Source organism: Gastrolobium bilobum, unplaced genomic scaffold (genome assembly GCF_033153095.1).
Source record: "Gastrolobium bilobum isolate Gb01-03AN ecotype WA unplaced genomic scaffold, APGP_CSIRO_Gbil_v1 utg37553, whole genome shotgun sequence".
Classification (NCBI taxonomy): Eukaryota; Viridiplantae; Streptophyta; class Magnoliopsida; order Fabales; family Fabaceae; genus Gastrolobium; species Gastrolobium bilobum.
Window position 1 is genome coordinate 210,474 of NW_026896741.1, and position 23,146 is coordinate 233,619.

General features: G+C 40.3%; 1 protein-coding gene across 1 annotated transcript; it reads left to right on the top strand.

Moving 5' to 3' along the window:
* The first annotated feature begins 1,021 nt into the window (after window positions 1-1,021).
* LOC133301752 (anaphase-promoting complex subunit 8) lies at window positions 1,022-21,429 on the top strand. The gene is made up of 4 exons (XM_061501448.1): window positions 1,022-1,155; window positions 1,315-1,621; window positions 19,715-20,965; window positions 21,049-21,429. Exons 1-4 carry the CDS (start codon window positions 1,070-1,072, stop codon window positions 21,136-21,138), a joined length of 1,734 nt encoding a protein of 577 aa, XP_061357432.1. The 5' UTR covers window positions 1,022-1,069; the 3' UTR covers window positions 21,139-21,429.
* Window positions 21,430-23,146: the final 1,717 nt, after the last annotated feature.

Below are 23,146 nucleotides of genomic sequence, written 5' to 3' on the forward strand. Positions count from 1 at the left end.
AAGTTATCTGTATTTATTCTCAAACGACGTCGTTTTTGTATTAAAATCTTAAAAAATTATAAATATAAAGACTTTTATAACCCTGAAATAAATTAAAATTACAAAAATACCATGATTTCTGTTCCAAAACGACATTGTATTGACTTACTGCAGATACTTATCTGCAGTTACCGCAGAAAAAGCAAACCTTATAATTATATATGAAATTTAATATGGGAAAAATGTTTCTGCAGTTACTGCAGATAATTATCTGCATTTATTCCCAAAACGACGTCGTTTTGGTATTGAAATCTTAAAAAATTATAAATGTAAAGACTATTATAACCCTGAAATAAATTAAAATTACAAAAACACCATGATTTCCGCCCCAAAACGACGTCGTATTAGGCTTACTGCAGATAACCTATCTGCAGTAACTGCAGAAAAAGTAAACCCATTTAATATTTACCTGTATAAGTGCATGTAATAATATATATATATATACATGTATAGGGAAAAACATCTATCCTTTTAAAGGATATAAGTTTATATCCTTTTAGATACTAACTGTTTTTTTTTCTTCCATCAATGGTTATAATCTATTGGGCCAAACTTAACGGGCCAAATCTATTATTAATTAATTAATAATTTTAATTCAATAAATTATAACTGTTGATGGACGGAAATCAACGGTTAAGATCGAAAAAGATATAAACTTATATCCTTTAAAATGATATATGTTATTGCTATATATATATATATATATATATATATATATATATTTTTTTTGAAGGTTATAAGGAATTGAACACAATACCCTACACTACACACACCCCACACCATTAGGCTAATCCTAGTGGTTATATATATATATATATATATATATATATATATATATATTTTTTTTGAACAAGTGTATGTAACTTTAATTTTATTCACTTCTAAAAAGCTTTTTTTATTTTTTTATTTTTTATTTTTTTTCATAAAAGAGGAATGGAAGGATTCAAAAACAAAGATAGTAGATGAGAGTGAAAGTGGGGGAAGGCAGAGCGGAATTTCAAAACCAAGTGGGCGGGTGGCAGTGCAGGCCATGAATTCGAAAGAGAGTTGCAGAAGCGAACTTCGCATTGCGATTCGTCAACTCAGCGATAGATGCCTCTATTCTGCTTCCAAATGGTACCACTCACTCCCACACTAATACCCTAATAATTTTTTTATTTTATTTTTTGGGGGTTTTTAATCGAAATCCAAAGTTTGAATTTTGAAGTTCGCCTTTGCTTTTCTGTCCAATTTCTGCAAATGGGTAATTTGATTCTGATGAAAATGTGCTTTCAGGGCAGCAGAACAGTTGGTGGGTATTGAGCAAGACCCAGCAAAGTTCACTCCTGCGAACACCAGATTCCAGCGCGGGAGCTCGAGCATTCGCAGGAAGTATCGTACCCACGAGATCGCGGCGACTCCCATTGCGGGTGTTTCGTATGTTGCCACTCCTGTGATGGAGGAGGATGAGCTTGTTGATGGTGATTTCTACCTTCTTGCCAAGTCCTATTTTGATTGCCGTGAGTACAAGAGAGCTGCACATGTTCTTCGTGATCAAACTGGAAGGAAATCTGTGTTCTTGCGCTGTTATGCTCTGTATCTGGTTAGTTCTGTTCCCTGCTTTGGATTAACTATTCATCTTGATCAATGGGATTTTGTGTGTTAGTGTTGTATTGTGATATGGAACTGCATTTGTTCTTGAAGCAATTTCTCTAACACAGACTGTCCTCTCAATAATGATTTTAATATCATTTTTCACAATAGTATTGTGATATGGACTTTTGAGTTTTGATGTATTCTGGACTGGAGTTGCATGTTATCTTCCCCATCATTTTTTTTGTAGTGTTATGGACAACTCTAGAGAAGTTGATTGTTTATTCTTCTGGGTGTGTCTATGAAGGAGTAAGAAGGAGAACGCAGAAAGAAGTTAGTTAGAAGAGAGAGAAATTGAGAGAAAAGAAAGTTTTGTCCAACAATTTTCTGTTTTTCTTCTGTTTGTATTTCTGTATATATTCTGAATGAGCAATTGATTTACAATCATAACCGTCCCATTAACAAAAGGCTATCAGCCCATTATGAAATCATCAAAACGTCTGGGCTTAGAAATATTCCTGATGGCCCGATTAGTATTATTGCTTTGGTGGGTTGGATCATTAGGGAGCAACCCAAGTGGTTTTGCAACAATCCTTCCCTCTTGAGATGCAGCATCGTCCACGATGTGCGATGGAGCGTCTGATGAAGAGCGATCAACGATGGAGATAAAGCCAGATTGGGTTTCTTCGTACAGCACAGCTGGATTGCCGTGTTGAGTGGACAAGGGTTGAGTGGATGGAGATGGGACATAAGTGGTTGAAGTGTCCACGTGTGTGGTGGGTGAGTAAAGTCTGTGAATGGAATCAGCAGAGTTCTTTGCTGACAGTGAAGCTTTCTCTGATATCGCAGCAGAAAGATCAGCGTTTTGGGGTGTTTTGGATTTATCAGAACTTGGTATTTTCCCGGAAGCTAACTCCATCACTGTAAAAGCTTGAGAGATCTCTTGTCCTTGACGCCAGATGGAACGAGTTCCTACTATCGCCTGTGGACGGTGAAAGGGAGGCTCAGCCGTAGGTGTAGGTGGTAGCGGTTGGTGTGGTGTGTTGTGTTCTGTATGAAAGGGGCGTAGGAGGGATACATGGACTACATTATGTATTCTAGCATCCTCAGGTAGACAAAGACAGTACGAAACTAGGCCGATCCTCTCTTGTATCTGGTATGGACCATAAAAATGCTGTGCTAACTTCTGGGAGGATCTACGAGCCACGGACAACTGCCTGTGGGGTTGTAGACGCAACAAAACCCAGTCTCCCACATTAAAGGTTTTCTCTTTTCTTTTGCGATCTGCATATGCCTTCATCGCATTCTGGGATTTGAACAAATTTTCTTTTAGGGTTCTTAAAATCTGAGATCTGGTGGACGAGTCAGAGTCTATGGCATCCACGGTCGACGACCCAAAGGTGTAAGCCAGGAGATTCGGTGGTTTGCGGCCAAAAGTAATCTCAAATGGAGTGAGTCCCGTGGACCGATTGAAGGCTGTATTGAAGTGAAACTCAGCAAAGCTCAGGTACTTTGACCATAGCTTCGGGTGGGTGTGGGTAAATGCTCTTAGGTATTGTTGTAGACATCTATTGACCCTCTCCGTTTGACCATCTGATTGTGGGTGATAGGCAGTCTATAATGCAGCGAAGTGCCTTGGAGTTGAAACATAGTGCGCCAGAAGGTGCTCAAGAAGAATGGGTCGTGGTCAGAAATTATTGTGCGAGGGAACATATGCAATTTACCAACTGATTCCTAGAAAACTTTGGCGATATGCGCAGCTGTATAATTAGAGGGTAATGCAGTGAAGTGTCCCCCCTTGGAAAATCGATCCACCACGACTAATATGGTCGTGAACCCATTGGAAAAGGGGTAAGTGTGAGATAAAGTCCATGGACAAATCAGTCCATAGTGAATCTGGCGGTGTGATGGGTTGTAGACCATAAGGAGCATGATTCTGAGGTTTAATCTTTTGGCATACAAGACAATTTTTGACAAATTGCTTAACATCATTTTTGATCCCTTTCCATGTGAATGTGTAGGAAATGCGGTGAAGTGTGGCATTAAAACCAGAGTGACCGCCCTGAATGGACGAATGCATCTCATGTAGCAGTTGAGGAATTAAACTGGAGCCTGCAGGTACAAAGATCCTATTGTTGCAGAGGAGTAGTTGACCTTGGACTCGCCACTTAGGCCATGAATTTGGGTTCTTCTGTATATCTTGTATGATTTGGGATGCATAGGGATCCTGCTGTAATTCAGTTTGTAAAGTGGTTGAATAATTGGAAGTGGGACCTGACAGCACATATAAATGGGGTTGTGGGATAGCTGTTGTTCCTTCTGGGTGTCGGGAAAGAGCATCAGCCACAACGTTGGTCTTGCCGGATTTATACTGTATTGTGAAGTTGAATCCCAGTAGCTTTGCCAAAAAAAGCTGTTGTTCTGGTGTTTGGACCCCTTGAGATAATAGGTGGTGAAGACTTCGGTGATCCGTCCAAATAATGAATTGAGATCCCAGTAAGTATTGCCTCCACTTGGCTACTGCCGCTGAAATAGCAAACATTTCTCTCACGTAACTGGACTTGTTTCGCATTGTGGGAGATAGTTTCTTGCTAAAGAAAGCTATGGGATGGTTGTGTTGGAGAAGCACGGCACCCACACCAATGCCTGAAGCATCTGTTTCTACAATGAACGGAAGTGAAAAGTCCGGGAGAGCCAGAATAGGTGCGTCAGTCATTAATGCCTTTAATTTCTGAAAGGCTTCATTTGCTGCTGCAGACCATATAAAAGCCGATTTGCTCAATAAATCGTACAAGGGAGCTGCAATCAAGGCGTAGTGTTTGATGAAGCGTCTATAGTATCCTGAGAGACCCAAAAATGCTCTGACATGTGTCTGTGAAGAGAGCAATGGCCAAACAACAATGGCTTGGATTTTCCGAGGGTCTGGTTTAACCCCCTGGCTTGATATTATGTGCCCAAGGAATTGGATGGACTGTAGGGCAAAAGAACACTTGGACAGCTTTGCATATAGGGAGTTGCTTCGCAGCGTGTGTAAGACTTGGAATAAGTGGTGAACATGATCCTGTAGTGACACACTATATACCAAAATATCATCAAAGAAAATGACTACAAAGCGGCGGAGAAATTCAGAAGAAACCTCATTCATGGTAGCTTGGAATGTGGATGGGGCATTGGAGAGTCCAAAGGGCATTACTACAAACTCGCAATGACCCTAGTGTGTTCAGAATGCTGTCTTGTGGATGTCAGAGGGATCCATTAATATGTGATAGTAACCGGAATGCAAGTCCAGCTTTGAAAAAACAGTGGATCCGTGTAACTCATCCAACAGTTCATCAATCGTCGGGATTGGGAATTTGTCCTTCACTGTGACTCTGTTTAGTGCCCTGTAATCCACACAAAAGCGCTAGGTACCATCTTTCTTTTTAACCAGTAGAACCGGTGAACTAAAAGAAGATTGACTGGCTCTGATAAGTCCTCCTGCTAACATTTCCTTGACCAAACGCTCAATCTCATTTTTTTGAAAATGAGGGTAACGGTAGGTGTAACACCTGGTATATATCCGGTATGTTAACATATCATCGTATTAAGCTGCGCTTAATTAAAAATGCGAAATATCTTTTTCTTTTCAATTATGACGTCATTATTCATTACCAACTTGATTACTTAATCATTTTCCAAAACATTGTCTGAATGTAAATTGCAAAAGACGGCTAACTGAAAAACCTCATTAATTAAATAACATCAATATGTCTCTAGTCACGAAAATACAACACGTAGACCGGACAACCCTATTAGATTATACAACTCAAGCTCAAAAGTACTAACATCAAAGCGGCATGGACAAACCCCATGCTCGCCAAATAAGGCAACAAGCCCAATAAGAGTCTCAACTCAAATATCATAATAATGGAAGAAAACATAACATCCAAATCCAGTCATGTCAGCATACAACATAAATATAATCAACTAAGCTCCGGCCTCCTGCCGCCAGAGGCATCAGCCCCCAAGTTACCTGAACCTGAAATAAGCATCCCCAAACGTGGGGTGAGATCTCTAAACAAGAAATCTCAGTAAGACAAGGGGTCCTCAAGGATTTTTCACCCCAAGCTCACTTACATGTGCAATATAAGTTCAAAAACATTTAACAGTATAAGTTCCAAAACTATGCAGTGCAACAGATATTCATGCCATGCGTGTTTTAACTATTCTACTGGCCAGAGAAAAGCAGGATGTACGTCTACAACCCCACAATAAGTACAAGGAACACCGCTTGCACCTCACTCACAGCCTCACCATCTTGTATGTCTCCACATACTCAGGCTTACCGTATAGGTGGAAAACCACATGCATATCATAAAGGCACTCGCATATAACAACTCAATAACATTTATCAAAACAATACATGAAAACAACATCATGCATATAAACCATCCCCCCATGGGACATGGTGAAACCAACAATGGCTAAACCGAGGACACAGAAGCTTACCTTGCAAGCTAACAATCCAAGCCAAGAGTCCACACTAGCTCAAAGCCCACAAACAGCACAATCACAATCTGTTTATACAGTAATAATCATCAATAACCATTCACCAAGATTACATTAACTGATTAAGGCTTTTTCTCTCATTTTAAGTCATTACATGCTGTTTCTGCAGGAGGTATTCGAATACTCTCCGAGTAGTATTCGAATACTCCAGCTCTCCAGAAAGTATTCGATTACTTTCACTAAAGTATTCGAATACCACAAGGTATTCGAATACCAACACCCCAAGTATCCGAATACCACAGTATCCGAATACCAAAACTCACTGTATTCGAATACTATCCAGTATTTGAATACTTCTTTAAAGATATCCGAATACTTTTCTTCCCAAAAAAGTATCCCAATACTCCTCCAAGGAGTATTCGACTACCAAGGGATAAGTATTCGAATACTACACGATAAGTATTCGAATACTTATCAGACAGAATGCAGAAACTCGAGCATTCTTCTGCATAATTCCATTTTTAAGGGTCCAAATGCGATTGGGAGTTCAATGACTCCTTAAACAGATATTCATAAGCATGTTAAGAACTCTGAAAAACACATTCCTTTACATAAATGGTTAAAGTTTCTCTTTTTAATAGATTAAACAAGCTTAAAACCTCAAAATGGCAAAGAGGTGGTCATGGCTCACCTCAAGAGCTCCAAAATCCTAAAATGAAACAGAAAAGAAGCCTCCAATACAACACCAAGGTTCTGACTTTGGCAAGACACAAATTTGACTATCAAGCTTGGTCCTTTAAGCCAAAAGATCACTTCTTGGCACCACCAAAGGCAAGAACAAGGCTCTCACCAAAGGAACCCACCAACTCAGCCCACAACACCCACAAACCAGAGGCCAACACTCAACAAGTCTCCTCACAATCTACTATAAGGTGTTTACAAGTCTTTATGTGAAGAAATCTAAGGAAAAATGTGAGTTCTTGGCCCTCAACCAAGCACAAGGGTCCAAGGTTCAAGGGAAGGGACAATGGCTGAAGAGAATCAGCACTCAAGACACTGACGTAGCAGCCAAATTATGGCCTAGGGTTTTGTGCCTTTAAGTTTAAATAGGTCCACTTAAAATAACACACAGTATTAAGATTAATAGTTACGCTTAGCATTTTAATCTCAAACTTTAGATTCTGAACCTAGCCATTATTCTAGGATTTATCATATTTTTATATTATTTTTCGCAGCACCTTTCCGGTACGCGCTTTTCCATAGCCAGTATCAGTTCTGGCACCAGTTCTCATTATTTTAACTTGAAATTTGAAATCGCCGTCCTATATATTATTCTTGTAATATATACTCACTTTTCATAATTTTCCGGGATACTTCACCGGTACGCATTTATATCGAGTAGCAGAATCGATGTCTGTACTTTTCGTCAGAAAAGCGACTTTCAACATTATTAATCACTTACCATAATTATTTAAGTCTTCTCATAATTATTAAGGTCAATTATGGAATTATCTCATTAAACTCATAATTAATTAATTAAATTCCTTAATTAACGGTGCAGGTTCTTACATTCACCCCACTTTTTTAGGATTTTGTCCTCAAAATCAGAATATACCTGTCTCGGAAATCGGGATACTGCCGGAGAAGCTCGTCCTCTCGCTCTCAGGTACACTCCTCAGGAGTTCTTCCTGACCATTAAACTTTGACCATCGGAATGATCTTGCTCCTCAGTTGCTTCTCGCCACGATCGAGAATTTTAAGTGGTCCGTAGCTGCCGTTAAAAGGCTATAAGTTTTCAAGTTCTCCCGAACCTCCACATCATCCGTTTGCACCACGTGCGAAGGATCTGCTACATACTTGCGAAGCTGAGACACGTGAAACACGTCGTGGATGTTGGCCAAGTTCGGAGGCAAGGCAAGCCGGTAGGGAACAGGTCTTACTCTACCAAAGATCTGGTATGGCCCAATAAACCGCGGGCTCAGCTTCCTCACTCCGAGTGCCCGTCCAACACCAGTGACAGGTGAAAGTCTCACAAACACGTGCTCACTCTCACTGAACTCCAGTGGACGATGCTTGACATCGTAGTAACTCTTCTAGCGATTCTGCGCCTGCTTCAGCTTCTCTCGGATCATCTGGATCTGCTGGGTAGTATCTTGGACAAAGTCCAAGCCAAACATTTCCTTCTTTCCAACCTCAGACCAGCAGGTAGGAGTCCGACACCTCCTACCATACAACGCCTCGTAGGGTGCCATGTCCAGGCTAGCATGAAAGCTGTTGTTATAAGAAAACTCCACCAATGGCAGGTACCTATCCTATGCTGAGCCCTGCTCCAAAGCGCAAGCCCTCAACATGTCCTCCAAGGTCTGGATGGTCCGCTCAGTCTGTCCGTCAGTCTGAGGGTGATAGGCGATACTCAATCACAACTGTGTACCGAAAGCTGCCTGCAGCGCCTCCCAGAACCGAGATGTGAACTTCGGGTCCCTATCACTGATGATACTCTCGGGCACCCCTTGAAGCCTCACAATCTCGCAAACATACAGTTTGACCAACTGCTCAGTAGTGAAGCTCACCTTCACTGGAAGAAAATAGGCAGACTTCGTCAGTCTGTCCACAATGACCCATATAGAGTCGCAGCCAACCTGAGTCTTCGGCAAACCACAACGAAGTCCATGGAAATGCTCTCCCATTTCCCCTCCGTAATCTCAAGAGGTTGAAGTTTACCAGACGGCTTCTGGTGTTCAATCTTCACTTTCTGGCAAATCAAACACTTGGACACATACACCGCTATGTCCTTTTTCATTCCTGGCTACCAGAAATTTCTCTTAAAGTCCTTATACATCTTTGTCGCACCAGGGTGGACAGTAAACTGGCCCTTATGGGCCTCAACCATAACCTCTTCGGTCAAAGGACCTCGAGGAATCACGATCCGCTTCTGAAACAACAGAAGTCCATCCTCATTCCAAGACACACCGTCTTGGTTCTTCACGTAATCAAGGCACTCTCTTTGCACTTGCGCCTCTTGGATCTTCTCTATAAGCTCATTCTTGACTCTCACAGTCTCCATATCGAGAAGTGCACCCCCAAACAAGGAAGTCACCTTCAAATCTCGAAACTTCTCTATGACATCAGAGTCACCCATCGTCAAACTGGATAGACTCACGGATTTCTGACTCAGAGCATCGGCTACCACATTGGCCTTGCCAGGATGGTACTTCAACTCAAAGTCGTAGTCCTTCAGAAACTCCATCTATCGTCTTTATCGCATGTTCAGCTCCTTCTGATCAAACAGATACTTCAAGCTCTTGTTGTCACTGAACACCGCAAACTGCATACCAAACAGATAATGCCTCCAAATTTTGAAAGCAAACCAATCACAGTCAACTCCAAATCATGAGTCGGGTAGTTCTCCTCATGAGGCTTCAACTGCCTCGAAGCAAAAGCAACAGCTCTATCAGACTGCATCAAAACACAGCCCAGCCCTTTTCCAGAAGCATCACAGTAAGGCTCAAACTGCTCCTCAGGATCAGGAAGGATCAACACAGGTGAAGTCGTCAATCTCTCCTTCAACTCCTGAAAGCACTCCTCACTCGTGAGTCCACACAATTGGAGTCTCCTTTCGGGTAAGGCGAGTCAATGGAAGAACCATCATAAATAATCCCTTGATGAACCTCCGGTAGTAACCTGCCAAACCCAAAAAACTCCGAACTTCCATAACCGTCTTGGGCCTCTCCCAATCTAGCACGGCCTCGATCTTGTTGGGATCTACTGCAACTCCATCAGCTGAAATCACATGCCCAAGGAACTTGACTGATTTGAGCCAAAACTCACACTTAGAAGGCTTAACATAAAGCTTTTTCTCCTTCAGCACTTGCAGAACAATCCACAGATGCTCCGCATGCTCCTCCTCAGTCTTGGAGTAAATCAGAATGTCGTCAATGAAGACGATCACAAACTTATCCAGGTACGGCTGGAAAATCCGGTTCATGTAATCCATGAATACTGCGGCTGCATTAGTGAGTCCAAACGGGATCACCAAATACTCAATGACCGTATCTCGAACGAAACGCGATCTTAGGGACATCATCCTCTGGCTTCACCCGAATCTGATGGTATCCGGTCCGGAGATCAATCTTCGAATACACGCAAGCACCCCTGAGTTGATCCAACAGATCATCAATACTAGGAAGGGGATACTTGTTCTTGATCGTCACCTTGTTCAGCTCCCTGTAGTCGGTGCACAATCGCATTGTCCCGTCCTTCTTCTTCACAAAGATGACCGGTGCTGCACAAGAAGACACACTCGGCCAAATGAAGTCTTTCGCTGAAAGATCCTCAATATGCTTCTTTAGCTCAGCCAGCTCCAGTGGCGACATCCGATATGGAGCTAATGAAATAGGCCCCACACCAGGCAACAAATCAATAGAGAACTCTATCTCCCTCTGTGGTGGAAACTCAGGAATCTCCTCAGGAAACAGCTCGAGGAATTCCTTCACCACAAGAATGCTAGTGATATTTTCCTGTGTCCCACTCACCAAACCTCCCGACATGACATAACCATATGCCCCTACTCTCAAGGCTCTCCTAGCCAGCAGCAACGAAATGTACGGCGAGGAACTGGCTGTGGAGTCACACGGAGACATCACCACGCGCTTGGCACAACAGTCAATCATAACACAATTCTTGGACAACCAATCCATGCAAGGATGATTTCCAAATTAGCCATCGGCAATCCTATCAGATCTACCGAGAAGTCACGGCCATCCCACTGAAACACGACATCTCGATGTACAGTGGAGGTCTCACACTTTTCTCCGGTGGTGGTAGTCACCCGCAACGGTGGAGAAAGCACATCACTGGGCAACTCAAGCCCCAAAGCAATCGGGGTTGCAACAAAAGAATGCGTAGCCCTGGAATCAAACAAAACATCAACAAATGAATCACCAATAGACACAGTACCTCTGACAAGGTTCGAAGCTCTATCCGACTGTTGCATATCCAAGGTGTACACACGTCTAGTAGCAGGTGGCACTGCAGGTGCCGCTGAAGGTGCCAAGGAAACCATCTGCAACGAAACTGCCTGAACAGCTGCAACCCTCGCCGTCGACGAAGGACAGTCTCTGGAAAAATGGCCCTCCTTGCCACACTGGAAACAGATCAGCTGCCCCGTAGCACAACGTCCAGCATGTTCCTTTCCGCACCCAGAACATCTAGGAGTGAAAGGAGGCCTTGCAAAACTTCCCTGCTGAGATGAAGTCCTTTTGAGTTGACCAGGCGCCTGCCTAGTTGCAAACTGCTTTCCCTTTCCTTTCGGACCAAACTTCCTGTCCCTCCAGGAAGTGGAACTACTAGTTCCCTTCGTCTCAGCAATCTTGGCCTTCTTGGCCTTACTCGAGTTGTAGAAGTCCTCGATGTCCTGACACTGCTGCACCAGTGTCCCGAAGTCTCTCGAAGCAGAACCAGCGAGGTAACCAGCAATATCCTCATTAAGCCCCCTGCGGAACTTAGCATCCAAGAAGATAGGAGTAGGCCTCTCCATTCGAAAGTGAGCGAACTTAACCAACTCATTGAATTTGGCCAGGTACTCGTCAACAGACAACGAGCCCTGCACCAACCTGTCGAACTCCCCCTGCTTCCTCTCCTGTGCATCATACGGGAAGTACCGACCCAGAAAGCAATCCTCGAAGAATGACCAGGTCATAACATGACCCTGCATCTCAAAGGCGTGAGAGGTGTTCATCCACCACTCATGGTCATCGCCCTCCAGCATGTATGTTGCAAACATCAGCTTCTGCCGGTCAGTACACTGCATGACCCGGAAGATCTTGTCCAACGCCTGAAGCCATCTTGCGACAGCAATATAATCACAAGATCCATCAAAAGCAGGTGGCTTATGCTTTCGGAAAGCATTCAGCCGACGGTCGATCACGTCACGGTCCTCAGCAGACTCCATAAAGAGTTCCATCACCCCAGTGACATGAGTAGCACTACCAATGTGACTCAGGCTCTCATCCTGAACCCTAGGTGGAGGCGGTGGCGGCGGTGGCGGAGGATACTGGCCAACAGCAGGACCAACTCTCATCTCCTCCAACATGATCCTCCTTATAGTCATGTTCGCCAGCCGATTTGCCTCAAGGGCATCCTCTGTGGCCTTCTGGTTCGCCTCTCTTGCGGCGTCCATCATTGCCACATTGGCCAATCTAGTGGCCTCCTGCGTCTCAGCCAATGCAGTCAGGATTGGGTCGGGTTGACCCTCAACAGTCTCGCGAGTTCTTCTGGGATTTACCATGACTCTGCACAGGTTACACAAATTATGAGTAGATCAGACCCACGCAATGTGATCACATATGCATCATCATAATAAAACTCAACGGAGCAAACACACAAGACAAACACAACCAAGCATCTTAGTTATTGCAATACATACAGGCTTTTCCCTCGAACCATTGCTCTGATAGCATAAAATGTAACACCCCGTATATATCCGGTATGTTAACATATCATCGTATTAAGATGCGCTTAATTAAAAATGCGAAATATCTTTTTCTTTTCAATTATGACGTCACTATTCATTACCAACTTGATTACTTAATCATTTTCCAAAACATTGCCTGTATGTAAATTGCAAAAGACGGCTAACTGAAAAACCTCATTAATTAAATAACATCAATACGTCTCTAGTCACGGAACTATAACACGTAGATCGGACAACCCTATTAGATTATACAACTCAAGCTCAAAAGTACTAACATCAAAGCGGCATGGACAAACACCATGCTCGCCAAATAAGGCAACAAGCCCAATAAGAGTCTCAACTCAAATATCATAATAATGGCAGAAAACATAAACAACATCCACATCCAGTCATGTCAGCATACAGCATAAATATAATCACCTAAGCTCCGGCCTCCTGTCGCCAGAGGCATTAGCCCCCAAGTTACCTGAACCTGAAATAAGCGTCCCCAAACGTGGGGTGAGATCTCTAAACAAGAAATCTCAGTAAGACAAGGGGTCCTCAAGGATCTTCCACCCCAAGCTCACTTACATGTGCAATATAAGTTTAAAAACATTTAACAGTATAAGTTCCAAAACTATGCAGTGCAACAAATATTCATGCCCTGTGTGTTTTAACTATTCTACTGGCTAGAGAAAAGCAGGACATACGTCTACAACCCCACAATAAGTACAAGGAACACCGCTTGCACCTCACCCACAACCTCACCATCTTGTATGTCCCCACATACTCATGCTTACCGTATAGGTGGAACACCACATGCATATCATAAAGGCACTCGCATATAACAGCTCAATAGTATTTATCAAAACAATACATGAAAACAACATCATGCATATAAACCATCCCCCCATGGGACATGGCGGAACCAACAATGGCTAAACCGAGGACACGAAAGCTTACCTTGCAAGCTAACAATCCAAGCCAAGAGTCCACACTAGCTCAAAGCCCACAAACAGCACAATCACAATCTGTTTATACAGTAATAATCATCAATAACCATTCACCAAGATTACATTAAGTGATTAAGGCTTTTCCTCTCATTTTAAGTCATTACATGCTGTTTCTGCAGGAGGTATTCGAATACTCCAGCTCTCCAGAAAGTATTCGATTACTTTCATTAAAGTATTCGAATACCACAAGGTATTCGAATACCAACACCCCAAGTATCTGAATACCACAGTATCCGAATACCAAAATTCACTGTATTCGAATACTATCTAGTATTCGAATACTTCTTCAAAGGTAACCGAATACTTTTTTTCCCAGAAAAGTATCCCAATACTCCTCCAAGGAGTATTCGACTACCAAGGGATAAGCATTCGAATACTACACGATAAGTATTCGAATACTTATCAGACAGAATACAGAAACTCGAGCATTCGTCTGCATAATCCCATTTTTAAGGGTCCAAATGCGATTGGGAGTCCAATGACTCCCTAAACAGATATTCATAAGCATGTTAAGAACTCAGAAACACATTCCTTTACATAAATGGTTAAAGTTTCTCTTTTTAATAGATTAAACAAGTTTAAAACCTCAAAATGGAAGAGAGGTGGTCATGGCTCACCTCAAGAGCTCCAAAATCCTAAAATGAAACAGAAAAGAAGCCTCCAATACAACACCAAGGTTCTGACTTTGGCAAGACACGAATTTGACTACCAAGCTTGGTCCTTTAAGCCAAAAGATCACTTCTTGGCACCACCAAAGGCTAGAACAAGGCTCTCACCAAAGGAACCCACCAACTCAGCCCACAACACCCACAAACCAGAGGCCAACACTCAACAAGTCTCCTCACAATCTACTATAAGGTGTTTACAAGTCTTTATGTGAAGAAATCTAAGGAAAAAGGTGAGTTCTTGGCCCTCAATCAAGCACAAGGGTTCAAGCTTCAAGGGAAGGGACAATGGCTGAAGAGAATCAGCACTCAAGACACTGACGTAGCAGCCAAATTATGGCCTAGGGTTTTGTGCCTTTAAGTTTAAATAGGTCCACTTAAAATAACACACAGTATTAACATTAATAGCTACGCTTATCATTTTAATCTCAAACTTTAGATTCTAAACCTAGCCATTATTCTAGGATTTATCATATTTTTATATTATTTTTCGCAGCACCTTTCCGGTACGCGCTTTTCCATAGCCAGTATCAGTTCTGGCACCAGTTCTCATTATTTTAACTTGAAATCACCGTCCTATATATTATTCTAGTAATATATACTCAATTTTCATAATTTTCTGGGATACTTCACCGGTACGCATTTATACCGAGTAACAGAACCGGTATCTGCACTTTTCGTCAGAAAAGCGACTTTCAACATTATTAATCACTTACCCTAATTATTTAAGCCTTCTCATAATTATTAGGGTCAATTATGGAATTATCTCATTAAACTAATAATTAATTAATTAAATTCCTTAATTAACGGTGCGAGTTCTTACAGTAGGGGCGAACCTGGATGGGTTTAGTATCCGGTTGAAGTATAATTTTGTGGTTGTATGTCCGGTTTGGTGGCAGGGAAGGTTGAATAGCAAAAACATCACTAAAGTCTTGTAACACTTTTTGAATTTCTGGATCCTCAGTGTAGTAATCATTCTGCGGTTTGGTGTTCGTAAGCACAGGAGCAATGCTATATATTGAGGCAGTAGTGAAACACATATGGCACGATGTGACTGAATTCTGAGCGACCAGTCTATGCAATTGTGATGGGGAAATGGCAGCAGGGTCCATGGTAAGTGTACGTTGGAGTAGCACTTTGGAATTTCCACGGATAAAGGACATTGTGAGCTGTTGTTAATCAGTGATAATGGGGCCCAATGTGGCTAACCACTGCACCCCAAGGACAATGTCAGCTCCTTTGAGATCAATGACAAATAAGTCCACATGGAACAATTTAGATTGTAATAACAGTGGCACATTTGTGCATTTAGCAGAACAGAGCAGGGTGTCTCCATTTTCGACTTGGACCGTGAAAGGGGGAATGGCATGCATTGTCAAGTGGAGAAAGGATGACATTCTAGGTGTGATGAAGTTATGGGTACTGCCTCCATCAATGAGGACTTGAAGTGATTTACCAAAAATTGCACATTGCAGCCGAAATGATCTTGAATTACGATGGCCAAATAGAGCATGATAGCTAATTTCTGGAGGGGTGTCTGTGCTGTCTACATTTTCCTTTGGAACTTCACTCGTCTCACTAGGTTCAGCATCGACACAATCGGTATCATTGCCCTCCATGTATAACAGAGCTGGTTTATTTTTGCATTTATGACCAAAGTGATATTTCTCCTCATAATTGAAACAAATATTCTTGGCTCTTTTTGCTTGAATTTCTGCAGAGATAATCTTTTAATGGGAATGGCAGCAATAGGTGAAGTATGTGGAACTTGATGTGATACCGGTAGAGAAGATGATGGTGTAGTGGGGTTGGACTTGTGGATCCATGGTTTAGATGATCTCTCCAGGTTGATTTGGTCTTCATAGACACGCGCCAGTGCAAAGGCTTGATGGACATCAACAGGTCTATGAGGGATAATGGAGCTGCAAATTCTGGGTTTAAGTCCAGAAATAAACATGCTCTTGGTGAGAGCAGGAGATAACCCTGGTACACGACTGGATAGTCGTTCAAAGGAAGTCTGGTAGTCTTGGACGAATGAAGTTTGCTGTAGCTTGGCAAGAATTGAAGTTGGGTCTTCAAATTCTGTAGGGCCGAAGCGTTGATGAATGGCCAGCACAAATGCATTCCAAGTGGTAATGATACCATCACGAGACAAACCCTGAAATCAACTAGCTGCTGGATCATCTAAATGGAATGAAGCTAAGAGGAGCTTGTCTGGTTCAAGGGTTTCGTAATATAAAAAGTAGCGTTCGACCGCAAAAAGCCAGCGATTCGGATCACCAGATGAAAACCTGGGTAGATCTAACCGTGGGGAGCGTCCACTAGGTCCTGGACCCAAGATTCCATGGTGAGTAACCATGCCATTGTTGTTTTGCCGCTGAATTTGTCTTTCCAAATCTGTTCTCATGTCATCGAAACGTTCGTTATGTTGAATTTCAATTGCATTGAAGCGTCGATCATGGGCCACCTCCCAAGCTGTAAATTGCTGGGTGGTTGTATTCTCAGTTGTTTGGATACGATTCTCCGTAGCCTGAAGTTGCTGATGGAGTTCATTAATTTGGTTTTGAATATCTCTCATCCTAGTGTTGTCAGCCATAGGAGGAGATGCAGCAATGGAAGCACCAGATTGAAGGAGGAGGAAGGAGAACGCAGAAAGAAGTTAGTTAGAAGAGAGAGAAATTGAGAGAAAAGAAAGTTTTGTCCAACAATTCTCTGTTTTTCTTCTGTTTGTATTTTTGTATATATTCTGAATGAGCAATTGATTTACAATCATAACCGTCCCATTAACAAAAGGCTATCAGTCCATTATGAAATCATTAAAACGTCTAGGCCTAGAAATATTTCTGATCGCCCGATTAGTATTATTGCTTTGGTGGGCTGGATCATTAGGGAGCAACCCAAGTGGTTTTGCAACAGTCTATGTGGCTTATGAGTCGACATTGATATCTGTGATTCAATTAGTGCACTTTGGTAGAGACAGAAGGATCGTGTGAGGGTAGTGGAAGGATAGAAAACGACAGTCTACATGTCTTTTAGTTCAATAAAATGACATCCTACTTATCTTTTATTTCAATTTCATGGCGAAATCTGTTTCGGTTGGAGGATGTTTGTGCATTATCCTCAAAATAGATTGTAATTGATAGGTGGCACTGTGGCAGTGGAAGCTTCAAACCTCGAATGATCCAGTGTTTTTATTAGATTATCTATTGGGTGGGATGTAAGGCATATTTAGTCCTGTGGTTGGAGCTAAATTCAGCAATTGATTCTTCAACTCTCTCGTTCTTTGTTGAGGTTGGGGTGATGCAAAGATTTCTGATCATGTAGAAACACTCACAGAATATAGAGGGCAGTCTATGTTATCTTTTCTTTCATTTGACTTTGTTATGGAGCTACAAGTCAGCAAAGCCCACCATCTGTTGTCAACTTATGTGTTCATGGTTTCCTTCTTTTGAGTTTAAGACGTGTCTCTTAGCAATGTCTGTCTGTAGCATCTATTTGAAAATTTGGTGCAATTAGCTATGGTGCCTTCAAATTTTGGGAAGGACATGCCTGAAATCAAAATTCTAATGCTAATCATCTTTGGTTGATGACCTTTTAAATTTGATTATTGGAGTTGCTGAGGAATTTTGATGTGTAATAAGTGATTAGAGATAACATGTGCTTACACTAAATACCATAACCCAATAAATGTTAAAACCCTGGCAGTTGGTATCAAATTTGGTATTTTTAATAAATTTATCTCAATAAAATTTGACATCAAGTTGTGTATGTGATATGATCATCGAAGCTGAAGATTAATTTGCTTGTATTATTCTTGCAGAAGATTGTTCTTCCACCAAGCAGTGCCTTTCTTGAATAAAACTCATAACTTAGTTATCTATACATTAAGCATTTACCGATTATCCTTGCAAGAACTCATTTTATAAGAAAAGCAATATATATATATATATATATATATATATATATATATATAGGGTTTTCGTTTTATCCTTTAACATAACACAACAAACTTTCCTACACTCACAACATTTTGTGGGGTCCACACCTTTTAAAACAAAAAAATAAATAAAAAATTAAGGCACGCAAAACGAATCTCTATAACATTACACAATCACTTTTCCTACAACATAACTCTTATAAAACCCATATATATATAAGTGAAAAAGAATGAGAGCTTTGAAGTGTATCTGCAAGTTAGCATGAGGCATTTTTTAATTTATTTTTGAACCCTTCTTGTTAGGAGTGGAAAAACTGTACTGTTATCTCCTGGTATGTGAATCCAAATCCAATGCTAAAATCAGAATTTTCTGTTTGTTACTTATCTATTGTTCATGTAATATGCTTTTTGTTTACCAGCTGACTTCAGCACTTTCATTAAGACACTGTCGCCTGAACCCTTTTCTAAGAGAAATTTTCCATCCACTTACTGTTACTTTAGTCAAGCTGTAGTCTTATCATGCTGATAATTTCTCCTAGGCCATAATGAATATATATATATATATGGGGAGAGTTCTTTTGACTCTAGAGTAAGATTTCTAAGTCTTACTCCCTATCTCAGCCGCTGATGGACGAAAATCAATAGTTGTTATCTGTAGTGTAATTAATAATTAATTAATTAATATGACTTTCTAAACTATAACAGTTGGATGGACGGAAATCAACAGCTGAGATAAGGAGTAAGACTTAAAAGTCTTACTATAGAGCCAAAATTTTATATATATATATATATATATATATATATATATATATATATATATATATAGGGGAGGGTTCTTTTGACTCCAGAGTAAGACTTTTAAGTCTTACTCCCCATCTCAGCCGTTGATGGCCGGAAATCAAAGGTTGTCATTCGTAGTGTAATTAATAATTAATTAATTAGTATGACTTTTTAAACTATAACCATTGTATGGACGGAAATCAACGGCTGAGATGAAGAGTAAGACTTAGAAGTCTTACTCTGGAGTCAAAATATCTCTGCCTATATATATATATATATATATATATATATATATGTGGGGCAGAATCCTTTGACATAAAATCCTAACCGTTGATTTCTGCCAATTTGACAGTTGTAATTTATTAGGAATTATTAATTAATTAATAAGTATGACCCAATAAATTATAACTGTTGATTGGCAGAAATCAACGGTTAGGATTTGGTGTCAAACTTTTTAGTTTGACACCGGTGTCAAAGGATTCTATTCCTATATATATTTACAAAAATTGTTGGTCGTATCATATGTTACTGCAGCCAGTTGTTACTTTCCCCTTAAGTGAAACATGAATAAAAATAATGCATTGCACACTGTACATGTTAATAGCTCAAACGACTGGATCTGACGCAGTGTATTTCTCTACATATAAACTCATGCATAATATCATTTTGAAAGAAGCGGTTTTACTATTATTATTATTACATTAGTTTGGAATTTCACATTCGCATTGTGTCTATAACTTATTTTCCCCATACTTTGTATTTCCTAAAGGCGGGAGAAAAGCGAAAAGAAGAAGAGATGATAGAACTTGAGGGACCTCTGGGTAAGAGTGATGCTGTAAATCGTGAATTGGTTTCTTTGGAGGGGGAGTTTTCAACACTTCGTAAGAATGGCACAGTTGATCCTTTTGGTTTGTACTTGTATGGTCTTGTGCTCAAGCAGAAAGGCAGTGAGAATCTGGCACGTGCAGTCCTTGTGGAGTCTGTGAATAGCTACCCTTGGAACTGGAATGCCTGGACTGAGCTGCGATCCTTATGCTCTACAATTGATATCTTGAATAGTCTTAATCTAAATAGTCATTGGATGAAGGATTTCTTCCTTGCTAGTGCTTACCAAGAATTAAGGATGCATAATGAGTCTCTGACAAAATATGAATATCTACTAGGAACCTTTGGTTATAGTAATTACATACAGGCTCAAATTGCAAAAGCCCAGTACAGTTTGAGGGAATTTGATCAAGTTGAAGCAATATTTGAAGAACTGCTGAGAAATGATCCTTACAGAGTGGAAGACATGGAGATGTACTCCAATGTGCTTTATGCTAAGGAATGCTTTTCTGCATTGAGTTACCTTGCCCATAGAGTATTCATGACCGATAAATACAGACCCGAATCTTGTTGTATCATTGGGAATTATTACAGTTTAAAGGGGCAACATGAAAAGTCAGTTATGTATTTTAGGAGAGCCCTTAAATTGAACAAAAATTATTTATCTGCTTGGACCCTTATGGGCCATGAGTTTGTTGAGATGAAAAACACTCCTGCTGCTGTGGATGCCTATCGTCGGGCTGTAGATGTAGACCCGTGTGATTATCGTGCTTGGTATGGACTAGGACAAGCTTATGAGATGATGGGTATGCCTTTCTATGCGCTTCATTACTTCAAAAAATCGGTTTTCTTGCAGCCAAATGATTCTAGATTGTGGATTGCAATGGCTCAATGTTATGAAACTGAACAACTTCACATGCTCGATGAGGCAATAAAGTGTTACGGAAGGGCATCAAATTGTAATGACAGGGAAGCAATTGCTCTGAATCAGCTAGCAAAGCTGCACTGCGAACTGGGGCGCCCTGAAGAGGCAGCATTTTACTTCAGAAAGGATATAGAGAGGATGGAATCTGAAGATAGGGAAGGACCTAGCATGGTTGAAGCTTTGCTCTTCCTTGCAAATTATTACAGAGCACAGAAAAAATTTGAAGAAGCAGAGGTTTATTGTACGCGTCTTCTGGATTTTACTGGCCCGGTGAGTAAATTATTTAACAGAATTTTCAATTTGAAACAAGAAAGCCTTACCAAATCATTTAATGATTTAAAATATTGTTACAGGAGAAAGAAAAAGCAAAAAGTTTACTTAGAGGGATGCGATCGACACAATCTAGTCACCCTTCAATGGATGTTGAGCTCCTCCCTCCCTAATTTCTCTTGATGAAGAACTGGAGTTCTATGCTGCATTTATCAATTTTGGCATGGAAACACCACAAAACTTATGGGAAATATGTAAATGTTAAGAATTTTACATTCTTGTACTTGAATGCTGCAACATGCACTAGTGTTTCATGTTGAACTAAACTTGACAAGCATCATAAAAATTGATGTCCAAAGTGGTGACTTGGTTTCCAAGCACATGAGTCTGAAGTAAGAAAAGCTTTTCTTCTCTTCTAGAGATTTGGTGTCCCTTGTTGACAGTTTTCCTTGTGTTTCATGAACAGAAACGTTTAACATGTCAACATTTCTAATTATTTATACGTGCCATATCACGCAGGAAAACTGTTCCTGTTTCATTCTTTTTTTTTTTTTTTTTTTATCAAACAATAATCTTAGTAGAAAATGATTTCTATGCATGAATCATTCTTCAAGCTCATCTATTCATACAGCTTTTAACCTGCATCTATATATCCTATGTTGCACTTACACCAACATAAGAACAAGCACGATAATTCGACATGTTAATTCAAAAAAAAAATAAAAAAAAATAGATTTCGATACGTTAGGATATGTTTTGATATTAAATAATATTTTTAATTTATGTTGTGTATATTATATTTAATATTCAATAATTTAACAAAAAAATGAAATTAAACTTATAATATCAATTAATTTTGCAAGGAAACATAAGATGTAAATATTTACTATTATGTTTTCAAATTGAAAATCTCTTATACATTTTAGCGAGATTTATTTAATATCCATTTTTAATTTTTATTATATCAGTTTGATAAAATATCAATCAATTTTTTCAAGATATGTAATGAATTTTCAAATATTATAGATGTCGGAGAATATAAAAGTGTTGAGGTGTTAGGGAGTATTGAACATGACACTTCAGGTTTTTAGAAGTGTTGTCTATACCCAATGGAAGCAGCGGCGAACCTACATTGGGGCAAGTGTCCGCAAGTGCGGTAATAAACATTATTTAATTTTTTTTTGACAGGCATGTGTACAACATACTTTTTAATAGGCATGTGTAATATCTCTTAGAAATGAAATATCTATCTCATAACCATCATTAGCTTTTTTCCAATTTCACAGCATTTGTGATCTAAATTTCATTGGCATTGCTGCACTGCTTAGAAATGTAAGCGATCATGTAGCATGAAGCATGCTTAATTATATATGGCATGTACCGTTTTCAATCATGGCATGCATAAAATTCATATAAATCATGTAAAAAAATTTCCACGAAACTTTCTTTTAATTTTTTTTCCAGGGACGTTGCCCCTAAACTCCGTCACTAAATGTGCAGACATAAATAAATTTTTTTGGGTCCGCCACTGAATGGAAGCGTGCCCACAGTGCACATAACAACTTAAAATTATGATTTCACCGAATGACTGGAAAACTTCGGATTCATCTGCTCAAGGAAAATTAAAGGACTTTGGTGAATGTTAAAATTTGAAGTTTCTAAATAGTCTAAGAATTAATTGGAAATTAGTGATTTAAGTGGGAGATTCGAAATAATTTGAATTGCGCGAGGTGATGAGTGGAACCCACCCACTTAAGTGGATTTAAGCCACATGTCCCTAAGTCACTATTCACTCATCTTCCTCCCTTCTCTCTCTCTACAACCCGCGGTTTGCATGGTGGAAAGGGGAGAATTTTCATCCTTTGATTTCTCAACCAAATCTCCATCAAAATCAAACTTTCACCACATGAAAGTTTAAGTAAACATCCATCCAAACCCAACCATACCATCCTCAACCCTTGAAACTCCCTATTTTGAAAGAAAACTTGGACCCATTCCCACGAAAATTTGGAGGAAATTAATGTTCTTGGAGTTGTTGCTCAAGCCATTGCTTGGGTATTACTTAGAGGAGTCCTAGGCCTTGATTGTGGGTAAGTTCCACCACTTATTATTGGATGAATTTTGTGATTTGATTTTGGTGACCTAAAGCATGTGTGGATGAATTGATGTGGTTGGGGACCA